Source organism: Polyodon spathula, chromosome 10 (genome assembly GCF_017654505.1).
Source record: "Polyodon spathula isolate WHYD16114869_AA chromosome 10, ASM1765450v1, whole genome shotgun sequence".
Lineage (NCBI taxonomy): Eukaryota > Metazoa > Chordata > Actinopteri > Acipenseriformes > Polyodontidae > Polyodon > Polyodon spathula.
In genome coordinates, this window is record NC_054543.1 from 40124882 (window position 1) to 40149084 (window position 24203).

General features: G+C 34.5%; 1 protein-coding gene across 1 annotated transcript in view; it reads right to left on the reverse strand.

The window, feature by feature from the left end:
- Positions 1 to 4088: 4088 nt before the first annotated feature.
- Positions 4089 to 24203, reverse strand: part of LOC121321546 (acid-sensing ion channel 4-A-like) — a 73100-nt gene continuing 52985 nt past the window's right edge. The window contains exons 2-10 of the mRNA XM_041260545.1: positions 13954 to 14101; positions 12181 to 12308; positions 11386 to 11536; positions 10933 to 10989; positions 9910 to 10069; positions 9532 to 9623; positions 9070 to 9149; positions 8145 to 8249; positions 4089 to 7317 (exon numbers count right to left, since the gene is read on the reverse strand). Coding sequence (XP_041116479.1) covers positions 7207 to 7317; positions 8145 to 8249; positions 9070 to 9149; positions 9532 to 9623; positions 9910 to 10069; positions 10933 to 10989; positions 11386 to 11536; positions 12181 to 12308; positions 13954 to 14101 — 1032 coding nt within the window. The 3' untranslated portion in view covers positions 4089 to 7206. The remainder of the gene's footprint in view (positions 7318 to 8144; positions 8250 to 9069; positions 9150 to 9531; positions 9624 to 9909; positions 10070 to 10932; positions 10990 to 11385; positions 11537 to 12180; positions 12309 to 13953; positions 14102 to 24203) is intronic.

Here is a 24203-nt window from a genome sequence, read left to right on the forward strand (position 1 = left end):
GTTTAGAAGCAGCAATAAACCATGGTCTGATGTCTTGAACTTATCAATCTTTATTTTGTGTAGCACCTTTCATAATGGACCACCATCACAAAGCACTTTACAAGTTGTAAAAGTACATTAAATACAGTGAAAAATGCATTACAGTTATGCATCCCGGTAATTCATTGGCCTGATTACTCTGCTAAGAACACTTGTTAGTTACTTTGAGTTTAATCTTATTCATTAATATGTTCAACTCTCCTAATACCTATTAAAAGTGTCACAAAAAAGCATTGCTTAAACAAGTATGCTAGAAATGGAGATGCAGGAAATGAGACAGGAGCTTGAGGAGCTGCCAAAGCCACAATACCTGAAGTCTGCACCCGAACAGACTGAAAGCCACCAGGGAGAGAGAAGAGAGAGTCAAAAACAGCTGGGTTCAGGTAGGCAAAGACAGGGGAAAAAAGAAATCTAGTCAAACACAACCACCAGAAACCAAATTTGAGCCACTTCAAAATTTAGATGATCAAAACTAACATCAAGAGAATGAAAGGAACAACATCCATGACATTATTAACAGTGATGGCCAGACAGCAAAAAGAAGGGAGGTCATGATTGTTGGGGACTCCATATTGAGAAACACAGCAAGTTCAGTGTGCAGTCTGGACCTCCTTAGTACAACAATGTGCTGCCTTCCAGGAGCCTTTGTCACACACATCACTGAGAACGTAGACAGGCTCCTAGAACGAACAGGATACGACCCAGTAGTAGTGGTCTACATCGGTACAAACAGCACTGGAAGAGACGGGCCAAAATCCCTGCAAAACAAATTCTGAGATCTAGGAAGGAAATTAAAAGACAAGACCAAAACTGGTATTTTCTGGGATACTGCTGGCACTTTGCAAAGGAGCATATGGATAGCTGGAAATAAATAATCTAAATGCATGGCTGAAATTGTGGTGCACACAGGAAGGCTTTGCCTTACTTGATCATTGAACCGCATTCTACAACAAGAACTATCTATATAGGCAGGACAGACTGATTAAAATAAAAAGGGAACCAAGCTACTTGGAGAAAGGATCCTCAAGGTGTTTCAGAAGCATTTGAACTAGAAGTGGGGAGAAATCTACAAACTAACATAAGGGAGACTACATCAAAACAAGGTCAACAACTCGGGTAAGCCAGTCATTAAATGCATTTATCTAAATGCTAGGTCTCAGAAACAAAATGTTAGAACTTGAAGCTACTGCACTAACAAGTAACTACGATGTGATAGGTGTTACAGAAACTTGGTTATCAGAGAGTGATGGAGATGAATATAACATTAATGGGAGAGACAGGCAGGACAAAAGACTAGTCTCTCACTATTACTTATATTGTAATTACATCTCTGTCAGGCAGGACAAAATCGAGATATATAATATATATTATATATATATAATATAATAAAAAAAGTCTCTTTTTCTCTGAAATCTGATTTTGTCTCCGTCTTTACAATTTTCCTGATCCTCTTAAAAATTTTATTAACCCGGCCTACTTTAGAAGGGTTATCAAGACGAGTTCTTTACTTTCTTCAATAAATGTTTGGCTAAGTTCTAGATCGTTGTCAGGAGAACTGTCTCCCCAACATGGTTGTCTGATCTCTTACAGACTGCATTATGGCTAAGGTTTTCCCTCTTCACTAGATTGATTGGAGACAAAAATGTCGACCAATAAGCCAGACTAATATTTTATGTAAACTTACGTAAACTGTAATAAAATCCAAAATGGAAAATTACTTATATGGTAACAGTATCCTGGGAGACAGACAGCATGGTTTTAGGAAGGGAGATCGTGTCTAACTAACCTGATTATTTTGAGGAAACAACATTGACGATGAATAACTGCAAAGCATATGACATGGTTTATTTAGATTTCCAGAAAGCTTTTGACAAATTCCTGCATAAAAGATTAATTCTCAAGTTGAACGCAGCACTGAATCAAGGAAATGCATGCACATGGATCAGGGAGCAGTTAACATGTAGAAAACAGAAAGTACTGATTAGAGGAGAAACCTCAAAATGGTGCGAGGTAACCAGTGGAGTACCACTGTATTAGGTCCTCTGCTATTCTTAATCTACATTAATTACTTAGATTCTGGTATAGTAAGTGAACTTGTTAAATTTGCAGACAACACAAAAATGGGCAGAGTGGCAAACACCGTTGCAGCAGCAAAGGCTATTCAAAATGATCTAGACAGCATTCAGAACTGGGCAGACACATGGCAAATGACATTTAATAGAGAAAAGTGTAAGGTACTGCAAGCAGGCAAAAAAATGTGCATTATAAATATCAAATGGTGGATACTGAAATTAAAGAAGGAATCTATGAAAAAGGCCTAGGAGTTTATGTTGACTCAGAAATGTCTTCATCTAGACAATGTGGGGAAGCTATAAAAAACAACACAATGCTCAGATATATAGTGAAAAGTGTTACATTTAAATCAAGGGAAGTAATGCTATTACTTTATAATGCATTAGTAAGACATAATCTAGAATATTGTGTTCAGTTCTGGCCACCTCAATGGAGCACCATAATGGATCATTAAACTTATTTATTAGGGTTTATTTAACAAAACACTGATGTGTTAATCACATTAAAAAAGAACAACAACAATCTGTAATGTTGTCCCTGGAAGCAAGGAGAACTCTGCTGTTTTCTATGTTATTTGTGGCCTGAAATTTGTCATTGGGATGTCCCATCAAAAGGTGAGTGAGGCATCTGTAAGTCATTTCCCAATCGCCGGTTATTTTCTGCTAATCATGCACTACAGACGATATTGTTGGAAACACATGAGAGATAATGAATTGCATGTAAGAAACCCGATGTGCTTGTGATCGTTTTGATCTCAAACCGAGATTGGTTGTATGTCATAAAATAATTCCATACGATTTTCCTTTCACATACTTCCACTGTTTAAGTTTCAACTGTGAAGTTTTTAAAGAAATGAAGCCTGGAAAACTAAACGATCTACATGCAAATAATAAGGGCTTTGCAAGAAAGTTGTTTTGCAAATTTGAGGCTACAAAATGTTTGGTTTACCTTTGACAGTGCTTTAAAACCCAGGTCCCTCGAAACACTTTGAATGAGACCTTTGCACTATTGCTAATTCACCACAAAGAAACTCCTCTATCAGGTAAAGGGATAAGCATTGCTCCAGAGATGTAAGCAATATCTTTGATGTCAAATGTAGTAGCAACCAAGATTGTTCCTATAAATACTAAATGAAGAAGGAACCTTGAGGAGTAGCACTATGTCTAACTAATATCCCTGGGTTTCTGCAATCTTTCCTCTTCTATTACCTCATTTCCTATATTTGTGTCTATTTATCCTTGCTGCATAACATTCTAGCTTTCCATTCATTTCAGAAACCAGCTCTGGCAGCCTTCTGTAATATGACATTAATTTGATATTATTATAATTATTATGATATAACCCATTTTTCAATCTATCTATCTATCTATCTATCTATCTATCTATCTATCTATCTATCTATCTATCTATCTATCTATCTATTCTCTTGAAGACAGGGGTGCTTCTTCTAGTCATTACATTTCTAAAAAAAAAAAAAAAAAAAAAAACCTAGATGTATTAACGGCAACCTCTTTGCGTCAACAGTACTGTACATGCTCTAAGCAGAAAAGGTTGTGCCATAATATGAGATGACACTATTAGTTTAAAAATACATTGACTCACCTGCAGCTGCCAGGGATGTTCTGTTTTATAGGTTAGATCAGTAAGGTAATGTAGACACACTACAGCTGGTTTACAGTATCTTTTATAGTTGATGATTACTGTCATTCAAACAGCAGGGTGTTGTGTGTGTACTTTATTTATAGTTTTGACCAGCACTTGGAAACATTCAATGAACTGTTACCTATTTTTTTTTTAAATCCATTCTACAGGATTGTCACTATTTGTACAAGAAACAGATTTGCTTGTTTTTCTACATGTCTAACTGTTTAACACATCACATATGGGACATATAAATGTTCAGTTATACAAATTCAGATTTTTTTTTTAAATTTGTTTATTTATTTGTGTTTATTAATTTTTAATTGCAATTACATTTATAAAACGTGTTTAACTAATATATAATATACAGTCACAACAGTAGACTCCTGTACAGAATTAACTTCTCATTTCCTGCAATTACCATTCCACGGTTTTCTTCTCATTAGATGTTTGCGATTTTGTTTTCTGTTTAAAAGACGTATTTAGTTTAAGTAGTCTTTATTTCAGTCTTCACAGTAATACCATGTGTGCCCCCACAAATATCTGCTATATGTTACAGTTTCTTGCTCAAAGTGTTTCTAGTGAATTAAATAACTCCATAAATCTTACCTGTCATGCACTTTCATTAGCTACTATATGGGTCTCGTGTGCAGTTTTAAAAAGCACATGCTTGTATTTCATTTTAAAAGGAATATATCTTGTACTGTACTAGGTTGAATGTGTGCTAAACAAACCTTCTTGCCTCTTCATTGCACCAGCATTATTATCAGTGCTCTCCTTTCTTTTGAAGATCTTTTAGTTTAAAATGTAAATAATATGTTGTAGTATGTGTTTCTTTCAAAACTGGACATTTGAGACCTAGCCACTGAATATAAGTGCACAACAAGTAAGAAGAATTACATTATTTTGTTAGCTACAACTAGTCTTGTTATTGTACTTTCTAATACATCATGTAAATGAAAATATACAAGTACATAAAAAGATTGACAAAAACACATGAATAGTCGGTGGATAATACAATTTGTGCAATATCTTAAACTGCAGGGCTCACAACCTATAAACAAAGCAGCACAAAAATTAGTGAACAACCATAGGATTCACAGATTCATAAATAAATACAAACATTTAACCAAGAACCGAAGGAAAACACATACACATTTTACATCATTGAACTACTGTCCTAGAAATATGATCAAGGTTCAATAATTGTATTTTATCAAATAATCTTACAATAACCAAGAACAGGTTAAATTGCTAAAAGTATTAATGACTAGTTTGGAATTGTAAACCCAGTTTGCACATCCAGGCAGTGATTTTTGTCTTATAAAGTATTTAACAAATGATGGTGCACAATAAATGCATACCTTCTCTGAAAAAAAAAAACAAACACACAAAAAAAAGGTATACAGCAACTGGTTAATTGCTGAATCGTAGAGGACATAACAAAGGTTTTTCCAAAAGGAAGGTGTCAGTTACCCAACAAAAAAGCACATTATGTTTCAGCTAGTTTTCATTACGTCCACCTTAGTATTTCATGTTATGAAAGATATGATTATATTCTGATGAGATTGCTGAAATATGCATAGCCAATATACTGTGCCAATAGACTTACATTATGATAGAGAACCTTTTAAAAGATCACTTTCATGTATATGCTTTCTAAATGTTAAAATGCAGTGTATATGACGATAAACATGCTATGTTTGTTTATAATGATCTTCAGATATATACTGTTTTCTCATTTAACCTGCCATCTACTAAACACATAAGGATGATAAAAATATGTAACTCATGCCAAATTGATAAAAAACAAAACTCACATCTGGAAAAATGACTATTCCTTTTATCCTTGATTATGATCTACTTTGTCTGACCTGTTTCCGACAAAGATTTGTGTAAATAAGCGTAACTGGCAGTAAATCTGAATTGATATGCACAGATAACTTGTTCAGGCTGCCAATTTAATTTACTGAAAGTGTGAAACTACTAAATGAACAATAATAGGCTTCTGTTTTTGTATGTATATGCTGGATGCTACCTCTAATGCTCACATGGAGGGTGGGTTCAAACAGAATGCACTAATTCAATTCATTGCCCTTTCATCCATTAACTCATACACACATAGCTCAGGCACACTCAGACAGATCTGAACAACAATTTGAAAATTGACTGTGTGGCAAGGCAAAAGCCCTGCTTGTGTAAACAGTGTGTGCGGGAATGTAACGTTGGTAGGGATGGGGTTAATTCTGTCACTGCCAACAATCACAGGTGTGGCCATTCTCCAGTTAGGTAACAGTGCTAATTGGAGAATGACCACCTGTATACAAGAAGTGCTTTGCGCAGGAGAAGGCAGTTAGGTGTGTGTAAGTATGTGTTTAACTGAGTAGTGAAGGCAAATGGCAAGCCTACGTTTGCTCGTTTTGTTTGAATCTTTATTTAAAACCAAACTCGTGCCACAGTTTGTTTGTTCCTGTGCTTTGTGTTTGTCAATTAAACGTGCTCATACATGCTTAAACTGCAGCTTTTCCTTATTTCTGACACTATCCCGCTACGGTGCAATAAAAGCAATAATCCCCCTGCTGCTACCTTTCGGCCTTTCTTGTAAATGACCTCTTCCATTCAAACTAACTGCAATTCATAGATTTCATTAATTATCTGCATGGATTTTTTTTTTTTTTTCGTGGGCAGATCAATCAGATCTGAAACTTTTTTCAACAGGTAATATGTAAGACTTCCAAGTGACTGAAGTACATTTTCAAAATGTGTCTTTTCCTACTTGCAAATAGCATTACAAAATATAAGATAATACAATACCTTTTCTTTTTATATTTGATTATGTTAAAATAAAAACAAAGTATTTCAATGCTTCGATTAATTAAGAATGCAGAACATTTAATTCTTATCTTCATAGCTTTGTGTAGTCCACAAACAGCTTTCTTTTTGAGCGTCAGCATTATGACTCTCAAAGCATGTATTTACTTTCCATCGCCATCTAAACAATGCACATGGACAGTATATACTTTACATGAACCTCTACAAAAATCAATTAAGGTACTATATAATAATGTACAAAAAAATTCCATAAATCAGCAAACAATAAATTACAACAACCACTGTCTGCAATAAATATTCATAGATCAAGGGTAATTTAAAGTACAGACTGTCTTACTCAATGCTGACCATAACAATATTTACGGTATAGAAATGGTAAAATAACTAATATGTTATTTTTCAGAAAAGGTAGATGTCTTCAGCAGGATCACTTGGTGTAATCCAATATGTGCCTTTGTAAAAGAGGTCTGTTTGCAGCACAAGCTTGGTGCTAGACTTTGGCTGTAGCTTTCACTCATGACAGCAAAAAGGTAGAGCTGATGTCTTAAAGCCCAAAGGCTTGTAATAAGGCCCAATTCCAGCATGAAAACAGTGCTTGTTGAGGCCATAATTCCTGCTGTTTCAGCAGGCAAAATCCTCAAAAACCCCACGGTGAGAGTGGTGATGGTGGTTAGGGAGTATAGTGCCGGAGTACTCTCCTCCTGGTTGGTTCCTCTGTGTTTCACAGGAATCCTGAGACAACACAAAGAGGTTCAGATGCATGTACAGAAGTATAGCTTATACTATATTATTATTTTTACTGCCATGACATTTTCTATGTTGAAAAATGAATACAGAAAGCCAATATTATAATATTTAAAAACTATAAAACTTGTTTTTGAGAGCAATTGTTTAACAATGATAGCCCTGTAATCGCAGTAACAAACACATATCTCATAGCTGAGTCAGCGCTATTAAAATTAAATTAGTGTAACTGCATACAAAATATATTATGTTGATGTTCAACAATATGGTATAAAAATGAAATGCATTATAGTAACTGCAGACATCAATGTGTATTATAATGCAGTGCACAGTTTTGTTCAGGATGACTGCTGTGAGGAACATTCTGCATGACTGCCTCCCTGACCACCTAGAGAAGTTAAACTAGTGTTGAGATGATATGCAGGAATCAAAAATAAAGGGTCAGCGCACAATTATTGGACCAGAGAAACCGTGATTTCAAATGGCAACTTTACTAACCAGTGTTTAAAACTTGTACAGAAAGTAAGCAATAAGCAGTTGTATTTTTTTTTTTTTTTTTTTTTTTTGTTTTCCTCTACAGGAAAATACATTCAAAACATCTGCAATACAAAAAAAAAATTACCTTGAATAAAAAACAAAGAGATAAATAAATGAAAAATGTACTCAGCAGTTATAGTTTTTCCAGAAAACATGTGCTTCTAAAAACAATGAATAGAAACTTACAGCACACATTGTAGCGCGTTATTGGTTGCTTAGTGACAAATTCTAAATACTGTACATAGGTACATGGAATGACATATATAACTCAAACTTACTGGGCTTTTCATATTACCCAACCCCAATGTTACTACACTGTCAGACTGCTTCTTGGTGGGATCTTTCCGTGGTTTTACAAGCCGGTGAAGTTTATCTCTAGCCACCTGTAATTCAGAAAGAGATATTTATAAACAATTGTGCTGAAAACACAAGAGGGTTAGATTAGCAAAGAACCCATCTTGTGGGTTTGAGAGTTCAGTGTGGGTTCAGGGGTTTAAGGCAGTAGTCTTCAGAAGCATTAGCAAGCAGGATTATACCTTCATGATGAACTACTATACAAGTAGTTGAGAAATTCATAGCAAAAACATTAACATGTTGTGTGCAGTTCTGGTATTGTAACATTATCTTTTAAGGAAGCCCAAGGAATAACATAAAAAATAGACTTGCAACTCATGCATGTATACAAATGAAAGTGATCCAGTCAAATAAAAGAAAACCTTTTTGGTTGCATAATGCATTACATAAACTTAAAATTAATAAAATTACATAAAGATGAAATAAAGCTTAAAAAACTATTGCAATCTTTTATTATTATTATTATTATTATTATTATTATTATTATTATTATTATTATTATTATTATTAGTAGTAGTAGTAGTAGTATTCATAGCAGTAGTACACTTTACATCTGTATAAACTACAGAAGTTTAGTCTTATTTACAGTTGTTTTGTGAACCATGACCAAATGATATCAAAATAATAATCTTAAAATTAGTTTGATTTATAAATACTTTTATTTTATCATGGCAGGTGTAAACACTTAGGGCAAAACATCACTTTCCATGGCGAAGTCCCACCTAGCAGCGCATATTGGGGTGATCAAAACTGAGCCCAATGCCTTTAGTTTGCATGTATTTTCTCACTGCTAATAAATGTGAAGTACCATGTTCAAAACCATTTGCAGTAAGGAATTGGTGGACTTACCTCAAAGATGTAATCCAGTATTTCCAAAATTGTAAGAATGCTCGCTCCAATAAACAATCCCATTTGACCTCCAATGTCACCTGATTGATAAGATAAAATTAATCATATTTAGTACATATAATATATATATATATATATATATATATATATATATATATATTACACACATACATACAGAGAGCGAGAGAGAGAGAGAGAGAGAGATACAGTGTTCACCAGTTATAACACTTCTCGTTATAGTGCAGAATCAGTTATAACACAGTAGGGTTGTGGCTCCCATTTGCTCCATAATGCCATTACTGTAGCCCTTTTATACTCGTTATCAGGCTGAACATAAATAGCACAGTCATGTAACTATGGCTCCCCGTTATAGCGTTATAAAGGGTGAGCACTGTATGTGTGTAGACACACACACAGCATATAGAATAAAATAAAATGATTTCATGAAACGAAAATGCCCACCCAGCAAGCCTGCCATATCATACGCTTTCTTCTGTTCAATTTTTTCATAATTAAGGGCTTCAAAGAAAATATCCAAAACCAGAAAATTGTCTCTGTAGAGAAAAAGACAATGCAAGACTTTAATAAATAAATCATTAAAATTCAACTAGCAGGTGATTTCCTAATCAGCATAGTCACTACACTTTTGTGTCTTCTGACCTGTCTTCAATCTGTATTTTATGTATAGCCACCTGGAAGTACAGTTTTTCATATATTTTTTTTCATTAATTCCCTCCATTTTTAGTCAAGTGTAATTTAAAAACAAATGGTATTCAAACACAGATAAATATTTGGACGTTGTTTGGTATCACTGTGTGTAATGTTTGGAAGAGTATTTACCTGATGTACTCCTCAGAGTGGTTGTATCTTTTTGATAAGTAGCGAGCAGATCCTTTGCTGGGAATTTTTACCATTGAAAGCTCTTTCCCGTAACGGGTCAAGTCACATGGAGTTTCACAAGTGCAAGTACTGGCCTCTTCAGTGTTCTTTATAATTTCAGCTGCAAGTTAATACAGAAGACTTAGTGTAAGGGTACTGGTAATGCTATAAAAAGTGCAATTTTGCATTGTAAAACAGATATCCAGGTTTAAACTCTGCAGCCTATTCAAATTCATCCACTTTTCCAAGAGTGAATCTCTTACAATTGTGTCCTTCTCCTTTCTGAGTTAATTATGAACATGCTTTAGCCACTGCTGATAATAATACACAAGCCTCTAAGTTGTGCCTTTTAATAAAATAGTCCAGTAACCCTTTCTATTGTGTGGCATAAATTAATATTAAATAGATATGCAATTGCATATTAAATTAATGTTAAATTAATATTAAATAGATATGCAATAGCTGGTTTCCTGCTAAATGTTAACCAAATGACGTCCATTTATATTACATTTTGTTACCCTTTAAAATATGTAATAATTTCCCATTGTTTACATGTTTGTAATTGAAGATACAGTTAATCTGACTTAAATGTTATTGGCAAATAACAAGGAATAATTGAATGTAAATTTAATATCAATTGTATATCTATTAATTATTCAGTCAACATTAATTTAATATGCAATTGCATATCTATCTAATATTAATTTATGCCACACAGTATAAAGCATTACCAATAGTTTTCTATTGGTAATTATTTGTATTGCACACCACAAAATGTAGCCCAGTAGGAGCATCCCCCCCCCCCCCCCCCCCCCCCCCCCCCCCCCCCCCCCCCCCCCCCCCCCCCATACACACTAAATATAATAAAAATAACATGGGGAGAGATCGGTGTTGAAGTGGGTTTTTAAGTATAGGACCTGCTGTTTAAATCACAACTTAGTTCTTAATTAGTTACCAATAGTAAAAGAAACTCAAAAATCTTACTTAGTGCATTGTCAACACACTCTGTGTAATCATGGGGAGAGCAGATTTTTTCATCACCTTCAAAAACAGAAAAACAGAAAACACGTAGATTTACTTATTGTAAACTATCAATTCTTGACACTTTATACTTTGTAGGAAGCATGCCCTACAAGTTGTCAATACAAACAGTAGTCCTGAACATTCATTTTTCATGAAGCTCAAGGTCTGTAAGTCATTTACCACTTTTAAATGTCTGACTCGTAAAACTGACTAATTACGTTGTTGGTAACGGGGTTTCACTCAAGTAATTAAAGACAGCAGTTTTCTTTTTTTTTTTTTTTTTTTTTTTTTGTGACACGGTATTCAAGTGTTTAACCCAATACATTCTGTCTAGTACAGAATAGTGTCATTAGGAGACTACCCACTTAAAATGTCTGTAAGCTGCCATACTTCTACTAGGCAGAGATCAGATACCTGGCACATGAACCATCCTGCAACTGCATTTTCTGTACACTTCCTCTTTCTCACACTTGAGGCGGCAGGCGCTGATGCTGTAGTTAAACCCAGGAATGGTTGGCTCTGCAGTGGGACGGCACTTTCCCCAGGGCTCAGGCAGGTATGTCAGCTTAAAAGAGTAAGAGGGGGGTGGGGGTAATAATTTGACACATTTTACAAAACTGTTGCTTTTCCACTTGTATCATTGGAAGCGTAGTTTCTCAGCACATAATGGCAGCATAGTAAAATCAAAGAAAATCTGATCTTGAACTGAGGTCTTCATTCTGTATTTGGCACTATTTACTAATCATGTATTTGCTTGGGTACCACAAAGCAATTTATCAGACCTGTCAAATCTCACCGAGAGTCTACCGTATTTTGGACCCTTTCCCGGATATCTCCTCCGACAGACTTTCTCATGTATTTTGCTCAAAACTGTTAAACCCCCCTTATGTCCTCAAACCTTTAATGTCTGCAAAAGTCATGGCTGGTGTGTGGTTACTGCAAACCCCGTCTGTACCTGGCAGGATTTAGGACCCAGGGGAGCCCTGTGGCAGGCATGCATTCAGTGCGCGAGGCAAGTTCACACACATAGCCATGCACCTGCACCCCAAATTTAGATAGTCAGATATCATCAATGGCTGTTTTGCCTACAGTACTTGAATGCGTACAGTGCATTTTACCCTTTTGGCACAGAACAGCTATTAGTCAAAATGCGATCTAACCACTTACTGCCTTGATGTCCCCATTGCTAAAATTCAGCAAGCGACATACCCTTTGTTCCTGACATGAAACAAATGTCTGAAATCCTGGTGAGACCCCAAACCCGAGTTGATGGATGTAAGGAGGTTCATCTTGACTGTGAATCTGAACTCGGATCCCTGCTTCTAATGATGTTTCATCTAGAAGATAAAAAAAAACATAAACCATGCCTAAAATGTAAGGATAGCTACACATGCACACATACACACACACACACACACACACACACACACACACACACACACACACACACACACACACATCTTCAAGCTGCAACTCACATAGTGATCCAACAAAGCAACCATGAAGACCAGTGAGCTTTCAAAACAAGTCAGGGATAAAGTGATACAGAGGGGTACAAGAAAATTTCAAAGTTGTGGATTATCCCTCTCAGCACAATGAAGTCCATCATTAAGAAGTGGAAGATACATCATACCACACAGACACCACTCAGATCAAGTCATCCTCCCAAACTGAGCAGCCGGGCAAGCAGAAAACTGTTTCAGGGTGTCACTCTGAAGCCAACAATTGACAGTCTTGAGAGATCTGCAAAGTTCTGTGAGATGGGAGCAGTGTTCACACATCAACAACAATAAGTTGGTCCCTACACAAAGCTGCCCTGTATGGACGGGTGGCAAGAAAGAAGTCATTACCCCAAAAGCCTCATGTTAGATGTCACATGAGACAAAAATTGAACTTCTCTAAATTCCAAGTCTGGAGCAAGCCCAACACTGCACATCACCCAGTCAACACCATCCCAACTGTCAAGCATGGTGGAAGCAGCATCATGTTATGGGGATGCTTCTCTTCAGCAGGGACTGGGAAGCTTGTCAGGATAGAGAGGAGAACGGATGGTGCAAAGTATAGGCGAATCCTTGAGGAAAACTTGTTGAGTCAGCCAAGACTCTGAACTGAGGAAGAAATTCATATTTCAGCAGGACAGTGACCCAAAGCACAAAACCAAAGCCACACTGGAGTGGTTGAACAAGAAGAGATTTAATGTTCTTGAGTGGCCCAGTCAAAGTCCTGACTTGAATCCAATTTATGGCAAGACTTGAAGATTGCAGTCCATCAACGATCCCCAACAAACTTACCAGAACTGGAGCAATTTTCCCTTGAAGGGCAAAACTTTCAACATCCTACTGTACAAAGCTTGTAGAGACATATCTAAAAAGACTGACAGCAGTAATTGCTGCAATAGGTGGTTCTACCAAGTACTTAAGGGGCTGAATACTTGCAACCAGTAAATTTCATGTTGTACATTTTCTTTGCAAGTTTTGCTGACATTTAACCTCCTCCTCATATAATAGTATTCAGTTTAACCACTACAGCTTTGAATAAAAAGTTTGTTTGAAAAACTTTGCATATATTATTTGTAATTCAACAAAATGTGACATTATTGGTAGGGGGAGAATACTTCCGCAAACCACTATATATATATATATATATATATATATATATATATATATATATATATATATATATATATATATATATATATATTATTTATTTTTGTAAAGATATATATTTATATAATGTTGTACTTTGTTTTTTGTTTACATTAATTCACACACATGCATATACCAGTGTGGTCACACACATGGTCACCTCGCTATATATATATATATATATTATATCATATATATCTATCTATCTAGATATTATAGAGATAGATAGATAGATAGATAGATAGATAGATAGACACACACACACACAGATATACACAAAGAGACAGCTGCATTTCAAATGTCTTAATGGCACATTAACATTAAATAGCAAACATACTTGTTTCTCTCCAGATGGGCAGGTATTCTTCTTGTTGAATGTCCAGCATTATCTCAAGGCCATTTCCCATACCACCTTGTTTTGCTTTCTTTGATGACGATGATTTGTTTGCATTGAAAGTGTAACATTTCCCATATCTCGTGTACACCTAAAAGACAACAATTTTAAGAAATTTGCAGTTTGACTAATACATTTCTCATATAATTACATATATCATTTTCTCATGATGACATCGCTGAAACTTAATTCTTGATAACTTAAACCACATAATTACTAGTATAATGGAAGCTTTCTAATAATACTTGGCTCAATTTCTCAACAAATGTCTCTGGAATCATTGAATAATGTGAACTGCATCCAACACTGTGCATTGTGTTAAAATGTGCTTAACTAGCAGCCCATTTCCCATTATAGATTTAGTCTTTGTAAAAGCTACTGTGGTCAGAAAGAAATGAAAAGTAACATCGGTTTTAGATCTATCTTGTAAAGCCGTCAAGAGGGCTTGACCTGGGTTGTTTAAGAAGAGCATGATATAGTATCAGCATCAATCTCCATTTCCATCTCCAAAGTTGAGAGAAGCTGGCTTTCCCAATGGGATCCCAACCATGAGTCTAGCACACTATATTAAATGTCAAAACAATACCTCCTAGAAAGAAATTTCTTTGTGAAGCATTGGATTCGTTGTACCAAAATCATACAAAGATAATGCAATCAATCATCATGGCAGAAAGTATTTTGTTGAATGAAGGCAGTTGCTGTAAAATCCATTGTGTTATTATTATCACTCCAATTAAAATATTGACATTAATACTTATACACTAGAACTGGAAAAATCTACATTAATGATTCTAATATCATAAGCAAACATGCTAATTTTGCAAACACAAAAATAGGAGGAGTGGCAAACACTGTTGCTGCAGCAAAGGTCATTCAAAATGATATAGAGAGCATTCAGAACTGGGCAAATGACATTTAATATAGAAAAGTGTACGGCACAGCACGCAGGCAATACAAATGTTCATTATAAAAATAACTGAAAAAGATCTAGGAGTTTATGTTAACTAAGAAATGTCTTCATCTAGACAGTGTGGAGAAGCTATACAAAAAAGGCCAACAAAATGCTTGGATATATAGTGAAAAGTGTTGAATTTAAATCAAGGGAAGTAATGTTAAAACTGTACAATGCATTAGTAAGACCTCATCTAGAATATTGTGTTCAGTTTTGGTCACCTCGCTACAAAAAGGATATTGCTGCTCTAGAAAGAGTACAAAGAAGACCAGAATTATTGCTAGTTTAAAAGTCATGTCATATGCAGACAAGCTAAAATAATTCAGTCTTGAACAAAGAAGACTATGCGGTGACCTGATTCAAGCATTCAAAATTCAAAAATGTATTGACAGTGTTGACCCAAGCTAATTTTTTGACCTGCAAAAAGAAACAAGGACCAGGGGTCACAAATGGAGATTAGACAAAGGGGCATTCAGAACAGAAACTAGGAGGTATTTTTTTGCACAGAGAAATGTGGGACACTGGAACCAACTCTCTAGTAATGTTGAAGATGACACCCTGGGATCCTTCAAGAAGCTGCTTGATGAGATTGTGGAATCAATAAGCTACAAACAACCAACAGCCAAATGGGCCGAATGGCCTCCTCTCGTTTGTAACCTTTCTTATGTTCTTCTTATGTTCTAATATCAAGTACATACATTTATGTAAATAGGCTGCCCCTTACCATATCTTATTCATTTTCAAATTGTGACCCTGTCATATATTCTGAACACCATCTATTTAAGGAACACAGCAACAGATCCTATACACCTTTACTTTACTAAAGAATCATTCAAGGTATGCATTTCAACATAACGAAATCTATTGAAAAAAATAAAAACTGTGAATCGAAAAATTGAGCTCAAGCATATCAGTATGAAAATGAGGGGAGACTGTCTTCAGAGAAAAAGACATAAATTAAACTTGAAAAGAATGTTTTTCCAGGCTTATACTTATACTTGTACAATACTACAAGGCTAGCAGTGCTTTAAAATACTACTAGCTGTGAGTTTAATGATTACTTTGCCTGTGGCAAACAAAATGCACTTTCAACATAAGACACCTTCTGCATGCAGAGTAGAAAACTTACCGATCAAAATAGAAAAATAATATTTGCTACGAGTCTCCTTTTTCTATTTCCCACAGTAAAATGCTATGTTTGTAATCTGCAAACTTTTTCTGTGAAGTTCTTTGTAAATGTTTTTGTCCACATGCTGCTTGTTTTATATACAGATAAACATGTATGTATCAAATGTAAGTAGCCTACATGATAATATTGAAATAATTTTTACAAACCATGCATATTAAATTAAGAGCTGACAAGTATGTTTTATTTATTTTTTTTGTTGACTTCTAGTTAAATGAACTATTTACAAACTTAAAACGTTTTCACATATCCAACTGTATGATTTTAAACATATGGCTCAACCTTTAGTGAATGTACAAAAACGGAGACAGCAACAGTCAGCTTTCTAATAAACTGAAATAATATATCTCTAATCAAAATTATATAGCCCAAACAAGTGTAAGAGGTATAGAAAAACATTTCCACTTGAAATCAGTGGGCGTTCACAGTGCCATGGTTACAGCTTGGAGACAGGTTGAAGTTGGGGTGTAGTCGTGATCACGCCCTTTAGAAATTACACCTAAAGAAAAATAGTTACAGATACATTATCTATACATCATACAGCACAGTTTGCAAACAAAACATGTTTTGATTATGAAACAAAGCCATGAAAGTAAGCCATTCAAATTGACATACTGCTTTAACTTTGAGTCATGACAATACAAAATGACAATACATGACAATACAAATCTAAGCATGTGAGGCCTACATAGAATTTATGGAACTGTATCATTAGCTTTTTCATAGGAGTAAATGAAACCAAGGTAGACGCTGAAAGTCAGCATATGCAATGAAATTCCACAAAACTGTGCCCAATTAATGTTCAGATAGAAGAGACTGATTGCAAATTAGACTAGTATGGGTAATATTGTACATCAGATTTTGTTTAAACTTTTGATGAGGTCTGTACTGTAGATGCCTAGTTGAGGCTACATTGAATCTTGAGTTGACTACCACAGGCAAAGAGAGCTGACTGTTTTTGACTGTTAACACAAATTTTCCTGGTTCCATTTGTCAAGGTAAATATCCAACTGACAAAAAAGAAAAAAATGAATACAATCAATAACCCTCTAAAGGTTCACAGATATATAATTAACAAATACACCAGTACTAACAGGGGCATTGCATTTCATACAAAGTTCCCAGTACAATTTTAACCGTGAAGTCCTAAGCTCCTTACAGAGATGTATATATATATATATATATGATATATATATATATATATATATATATATATATATATATATATATATATTTTTTTGGTATAAATAATTGTTTTTTCAAGCTGTCCCAAGCCGTGATCAACATACAACCAACAGTGTACACTAATACAATTATCTAACTTTTTTCCAGTATACATGCTGATCAGGGCAAGAGTACCTCTGAAGATCTGTTACTAAGTTTCATGTAAAACGTTGATTGAAAAAAACATTAACTATTACTGTATACAAAAATAGAAATCTGCAAATCCATTTACACTTACAGGAGTAAAGTACTGAGCTCCACAGGGGTTTCCTTGGAACTTGCATTCCTCAATCTGGTGCGCTAAGCGGTGATAGAAGTTCAATATTGTATTTTCTGAACCCCTGGGGGCAAGGAAATGGGAGAAGTCGCCCAGTTTGGTCAAACAATTCAGTTTGTCTTCATTCAGAAACTCCATGATTTGTGGGTCCATAGACTTCTTCTCCAATAAGCCTAGCCAAAAGCCAGCTAGGTAAAGATCTGACTTGGCCAGTTTATTATCGACCCATGTTATTGTTACAAAGGGTAATTGCTAGGAAATGAATTACATTAGCCAACATCACGTGGATCTTGGTGTGGAAAGAAAATGATAACGGATACTGGATTCTGTTGTTGGACCAAGTGCATAGGAAACCCACTGAGGTATGGAAGACAAGAATCCAAAGAGTTCTTCATTTGCATGACTTTTGCTGTAAATAAATATAATGAATTTAATGGATTTCATGGTGTTTCTTAAGAAATCAGATGAGATCCTCTGTACTGGCTGAACTCTTCCAGTTCTGGATGTATTCTTTATAACAGTGGTGAACCACAGGCATTCTCCTACAGTAGATACTCTGATGTTAAATGTACACTACAACATTACTTTAAAAAGTAAAATGAAAGAGGAATACACTTCTTACACAAAGACACAAAGTGAGATTTATCTGCCAGCAATTCCTAATGTAATTACAGATATTTTCAAATTCTTCTTTATATTTATGCAATGCATCTGAATTTGATTTAGATTTTGTTTTTAAATACTTGTTACTGTTTCTTTTTTAAAAGTCCTCTTTGTTTTCTCTCTCTCTCTCCCTCTCTCTCGATCTCGCTTTTATAACAGTAGCCTAATAAAATAAATAACAAAAACACTATATGAAATGCAACACTCGACTAAACATTAATTTAAATATAAATGCGTCACAGAACTATAAACTGTAAGTACAAAGTCAACAACAACAACAACAACAACAACAACAACAACAACAGTGTTTTAAAAAGAGTTGCACTTAACCTACCAACGAATTAATGTATTTTCTATTTCACAAAGAATGAAGCCTTATCACCTTGCCAGAAGCCAATTATTACTATTTTTTAAATGATCATAAGGAAAACCATAAAAAGAATGTCTTCATGTCCTTTGCCTTCTGTGTCAGCAAGTTATAACAGCTACCTGAAAAAAGAAACCATCTTCCTAACGACTGGCTGGTTACCGTGACGATCTTCTTTCTCTGCAAGACAAGTGTTATACTGTGATAGTTAATAACTACAATTTATTTGAGTCTGTTTGCATTTTAGTTTTTGTCGCAGAATTTAACAAGCAACTTAACCATCGACATGTTTTGCTGCGTCAGAGACGATATCAGTGTTTTATCCATTTACTTAAACACCTTATTCTTGGTTGAGGGTATAACTTAATCGTTACTTGGTGCTGAAGGAAAGCGAGGTGTAATCAGATGAATGTGGTAGCATAGTATCTTATCGATCAACTTTTAACTTTTAACTATTTTATAAAACCCACTGGGATCACTATGGCAGTGACAGCCGCAAGAACAAATCACACCACCGGTATCATTTTTTGCTACTTCATCAAAAGTTGCTACGAGTAGCAAAATATGACGTGTATAAGTGTTAAATTCAGCTACCCTGTCAAAATCTGCTACCTATACCAAAATTTAATTTGTAGCTATAACTAAAATAATGTAATGTAACTAACAACTTATTTTCAAACTCATATCAACAAATTAACAAATAGTATGGGAACTCACACCAGGAAAATAACTGTATTAATAATAATAATAATAATAATAATAATAATAATAATAATAATAATAATAATAATAATAATAATAATAATAACTTTTTGCTAAACAATTTTACAAATGTGTACTTGAGCTTATCACTTAGCATTTTCTCAATCAGCGTATATGTGCATTTTTTAAAATTCTGCTTAAAAAAAAAAAAAGACCTCCCTCCGTAGTACACTAACGATACAAGAATCTAATAATTTGCTTACTCACCGGTTAGGTGGTATTCGGATTGTTTTTTTTTCTTTGTGTCAACAATATAGGATAGCTAAATAATAGAAACGTTTTTCTCTCCCTTTCTTTACGTATATAGGGTGTTAATAAATTGGAACGCAGTGGTCTCTGACCTCGTTGCAAGCACCAGCTGTTGTATGTTTTAAGATGAGATTTGCCTCGACATATGGGCTGGAGGATTGCAATTTCACGTCACGTCGTGGTCTAAAAATAGATATTTCACAATTAAACATAATATTTATTAAAGCAGAAAAGAATAGTGTTGTCACATTCAAATTTTGTTCCCTACAGTTATTATACAACACACTTCACATAAATCGTGAAATCCGTGATAACAGCGTGAAAACAATGGCCAGCAGTAAACCTATCACTGTTCAGTATTTGGTGGCAAGGTGCACAAAACGTTTTCAATTGCTTTATCGTTGTTGAATGACTGGTTGTATTAGTTACGATAGTCTATGTAAGTCTACTACAGATAACCGTATTGCAATCAATGCGAGCAACTGTATCATTGCACTTCAATAACAAGGTACGATATACACATTATTATTATTATTATTATTATTATTATTATTATTATTATTATTATTATTATTATTATTATTATTATTATTATATTTACATTTTTGTCGATCTAGGCTTGCACATACTGAACTATACTATACCAATATAAATATCCAATATTGAAAGTAAGGGAGGGAATCTAAGGGAGAACGGGTTTGTTATTCAGCTTTAATAAACAACGTTGACTTAGAGATTGTAGTAAACAATCAAAATGTTAAATATGACGGCTAATCACGTTTTAGGATGAACCCAGCAAAACGTGAATTTCTATACAAAACAATGTTGACGTTTCAGTTCGGATACATTTCCAAAAAATTACGCTGCATGTCTTTTTAATACAGTCATTCAAGCTAAACAGGTAAAGCGGATACTTTTATTGCCGTCATCAAACGTTGTTCTAAATTTCATGTGAAGCAAAAATAAATAAATAAAATTATGCTTGTTTTATACAGATAAAATGCATATATCAGACGTACGTAGCATACAAGAGAGTGTGGAAATACGTTGACCTCTTGAATCAGTAACTTTTTACAGACTTACGAGTTTTTACATATCCCACTCATGAATTTAAACATAAAGCTCAGCCTTTATACCGAATGTACAAAAGCTGAGACAGCAACAGTCGGCTTTCTAATAAACTGAAATAATGTATCTCTAAACAAAACTGTGCCATCCAAATTTGGAGCTTGGTTGAAGTCGGGGTGTAGTCGTGATCACGCCCTTCAGAAATTACGCCTAAAGACAAGTCAGTTTTGAAACACAGGTTAACTTTGTGTTTGGTAATAGAGGTGTAGCGTCACAGCACACCCACACCAACACACACAGGTTTGCATTCCTACATGACTAATTCTTGAAGAATTCTATGTACCGTACCTGCTAGTGACATTAACATATACAGGATATGAAATTGCATGGGTAATTTAGCTTGTTTGGTTAAAAAAAAAAAATATATATATATATATATATATATATATATATATATATATATATATATATATATATATATATATATATACGGTATGGCATTACAATAGAGGAAAGAGACACATCGGAAGCCAAACAATGGCAAAGTAATGATGTGATTACAGGGATATAAATGAACACATATAAATAACCTGTGGTAAGTACATTAAGTACTGTACTTTCACGAACTGCAGTTCAGAATTTCAGACAAGCATAGCGAATAGCCCTGCATTCAAAGGAGAATTGACTAAAGTCGCTTTTAAGCCCTTTAAAGCACAAGGTCATTAAAACGTGGCAATTGCTACATCGAATCCATTGGAAGGATTTTCTCCAGTAATACTTCAGTGTGCATGTGCTATGTATGTCATTATTGTAAGGCTCTGATAGCAAATGCATTGCAACTGTTTATGGTCACCAGATGGTGCACTGAGCTCAAGTAATAGAAGACACTTTTCCTGCTGAAACTGATTATCTGAAGTATTCAAATAACAGGAAATACTGCAGTGATTCATGTAATCTCAAAGAGACGACCATAAATATAAAACAGCACTACAAGCATGCATTCTGTATATTCAAACATATATATATCGATTACTGTAGTGGCAGATGAAGGCATGAGAACTGTATTAAAAGTGATGAGACTTTTTGCTTACAGTAGCAGTCTTAACCAATGAGTTACAGGCCTGCAATCTTATATTCTGACTGGTTGAAACAGTGTCCAACATCCCATAGTGTTCATAGTAATCATTACTCTTGGATATTTATTTGTCATTATTTAAATCAAACACTTCCACAGTATTCTTTTTATTTATGTATTTATTTATTTATTTTACAGTGGCACAACAGATTGTATTCAATGTCTTCTCTACTGAGTCCCTGCACTGTCCCCAATAGGTCACACATAACTGAATAAAGTGTCAATTGGTGACACTAAGTGATTCACAAAGGCTATAAAGGAGACTTGTATGGACTGAATTAAATCATTATGTTAAAGGATAGTCTAGTGTATGTCTGGTACCGGATATGTTCCAAGATGTGTCTATTTTTGTAAGTTATCCATAATAAAATTTAAAAAAAAAAACATATAGAAAACATGGAAAATGAAAATAAAAAAGTATAATTAATATCTAGCTATCTCAATTCTCTTTCTACAGATAACAGAGTAAAAATAATAGACTACAAGTTACATCTGAACTTTCAAAATCTGCAGTAAATTGGGATGCTAGGCTTAAGTCTACATTTTTCTAAGCAGCAAACAAAATATTAAAATTCATTTTCACTCCGGTACGGGTACACTTTAAATCATGATGGTATACATTACATGTTTTTTTTTTTTTTTTTTTTTGACAATCTGAAAAACATAGGCCTTCTGTAAACATTTGTAAATGCAGTGGCATGTTCTGGTCTGTTGCATGCAGTGAATGTTGGATATTGGGTAACCAGAATAGACCACTCGATCATCCACATGAGAGTCAAAAGCAAAACATTAGCATTCAATGCCAACGCCAAATTTCACAATTTCTCATTTACAAGCTAAAAATCCAATTATTTATTTTTCCAGGTTAACTTTTGATGTTGAGCAAGTCCACAAAGACAGCAGTAGATATAACAAGTAAGATTATACTATTTATTAAACTTGCCATATATTATAGCAAGTTACATAGTCTTCCAAGACCTTTTTTTCATACTGCACCTTCTCTCCCATTAGATGCCTATTGCAGGAACTATACCATTAATCAGGTATGGACTAGGCAAGAAAAGGAAAATGTAATTACACTTTCAGATGAGCAGTGCAAGTATTCTATCTAATTTGTTGAAATTGAGGGAAAAAAAATGATCAGGCTCATTTTAATTTTGGATCTGTCCTTTAACAGGAGATAGCTGCAGAGGTTATTTTTTATTATTATTATTTTTTCCATGGCATGCCTCTCAAGGTCAGGGATAGCACAGAGCAAGTAAGAATGTACATTTTCTCTTTCATTACCACCACAGCAAACCTAGAAGCCTTCCAATCTCATACTGCTAGGTTTAGTTGTTTACCCTTGTGTTTACGGTTTTGAAATAGGGACTTTTTAATTACAAATCTATGGTGAGTCCACTATTTCACTGAATGTTGCCTTTATGTTTGGTAAGGTACTATTGTGTAAGAGACACAGTGCTATGTGATAAAAATTTCCCCAGTAGTTTCACATCACTGCTTTTACCTGCCTCAAGAAAACTCCTGAAACTGTATTATTATTATTATTATTATTATTATTATTATTATTATTATTATTATTATTATTAGTCATGTTCCTATGTTGCCTGCAGCTACAACTGCAAATGAAACACCAGTGCAGAAAAATTAATTATGGAAGAATACGTTTTATGCTGCATTCTTATATCTGAAGCGCAGAACCCTTAATGAATATACAGCTCACAAGAAAAATTATTAAATAATGTTTGATTGTAAAGGATATCTAAAATTGAGTTAGGATTGCTTTAAAATAGATCCTAAAGATACATTTACATGAGACATTATATAAATTACATTTTATAACATCAAGCACTTCTAAAGGCTTTTACCTTATTATAGACTTGTGTAGGTTTTATACAAAAAGAATGAGTCCTATACAATCAAGTATACTGTAATTATAAGTTTTGCCAACTCTGAAACCAGTGAGCCACTATATTGAAATAAAGGATAATGTTGACTGACTGGATGAGATGCAGTGAGAGCTTAAAATACCACCTATAATGATTTCTTACTACGTCCCTGTACAGTAGTGAATTACAATGGATTTACAATGCAAACAAGGCTAGTGACATTTTTTTATCCATTATTACCTGTGAGAGGCATACAAAGTTGCATGCAGCAACTGTCAAAGCCAAAATTTGATTAACTAGGATTCAGACAATGTCTGAACTACTCTGGTGTAAATAACACACAAGACTTATTTTTTGTCAATTTCAAAGATCACAAAGGCAATAGCATTGTATGCAAGAATTTGCAGTTTACAACTCTCAA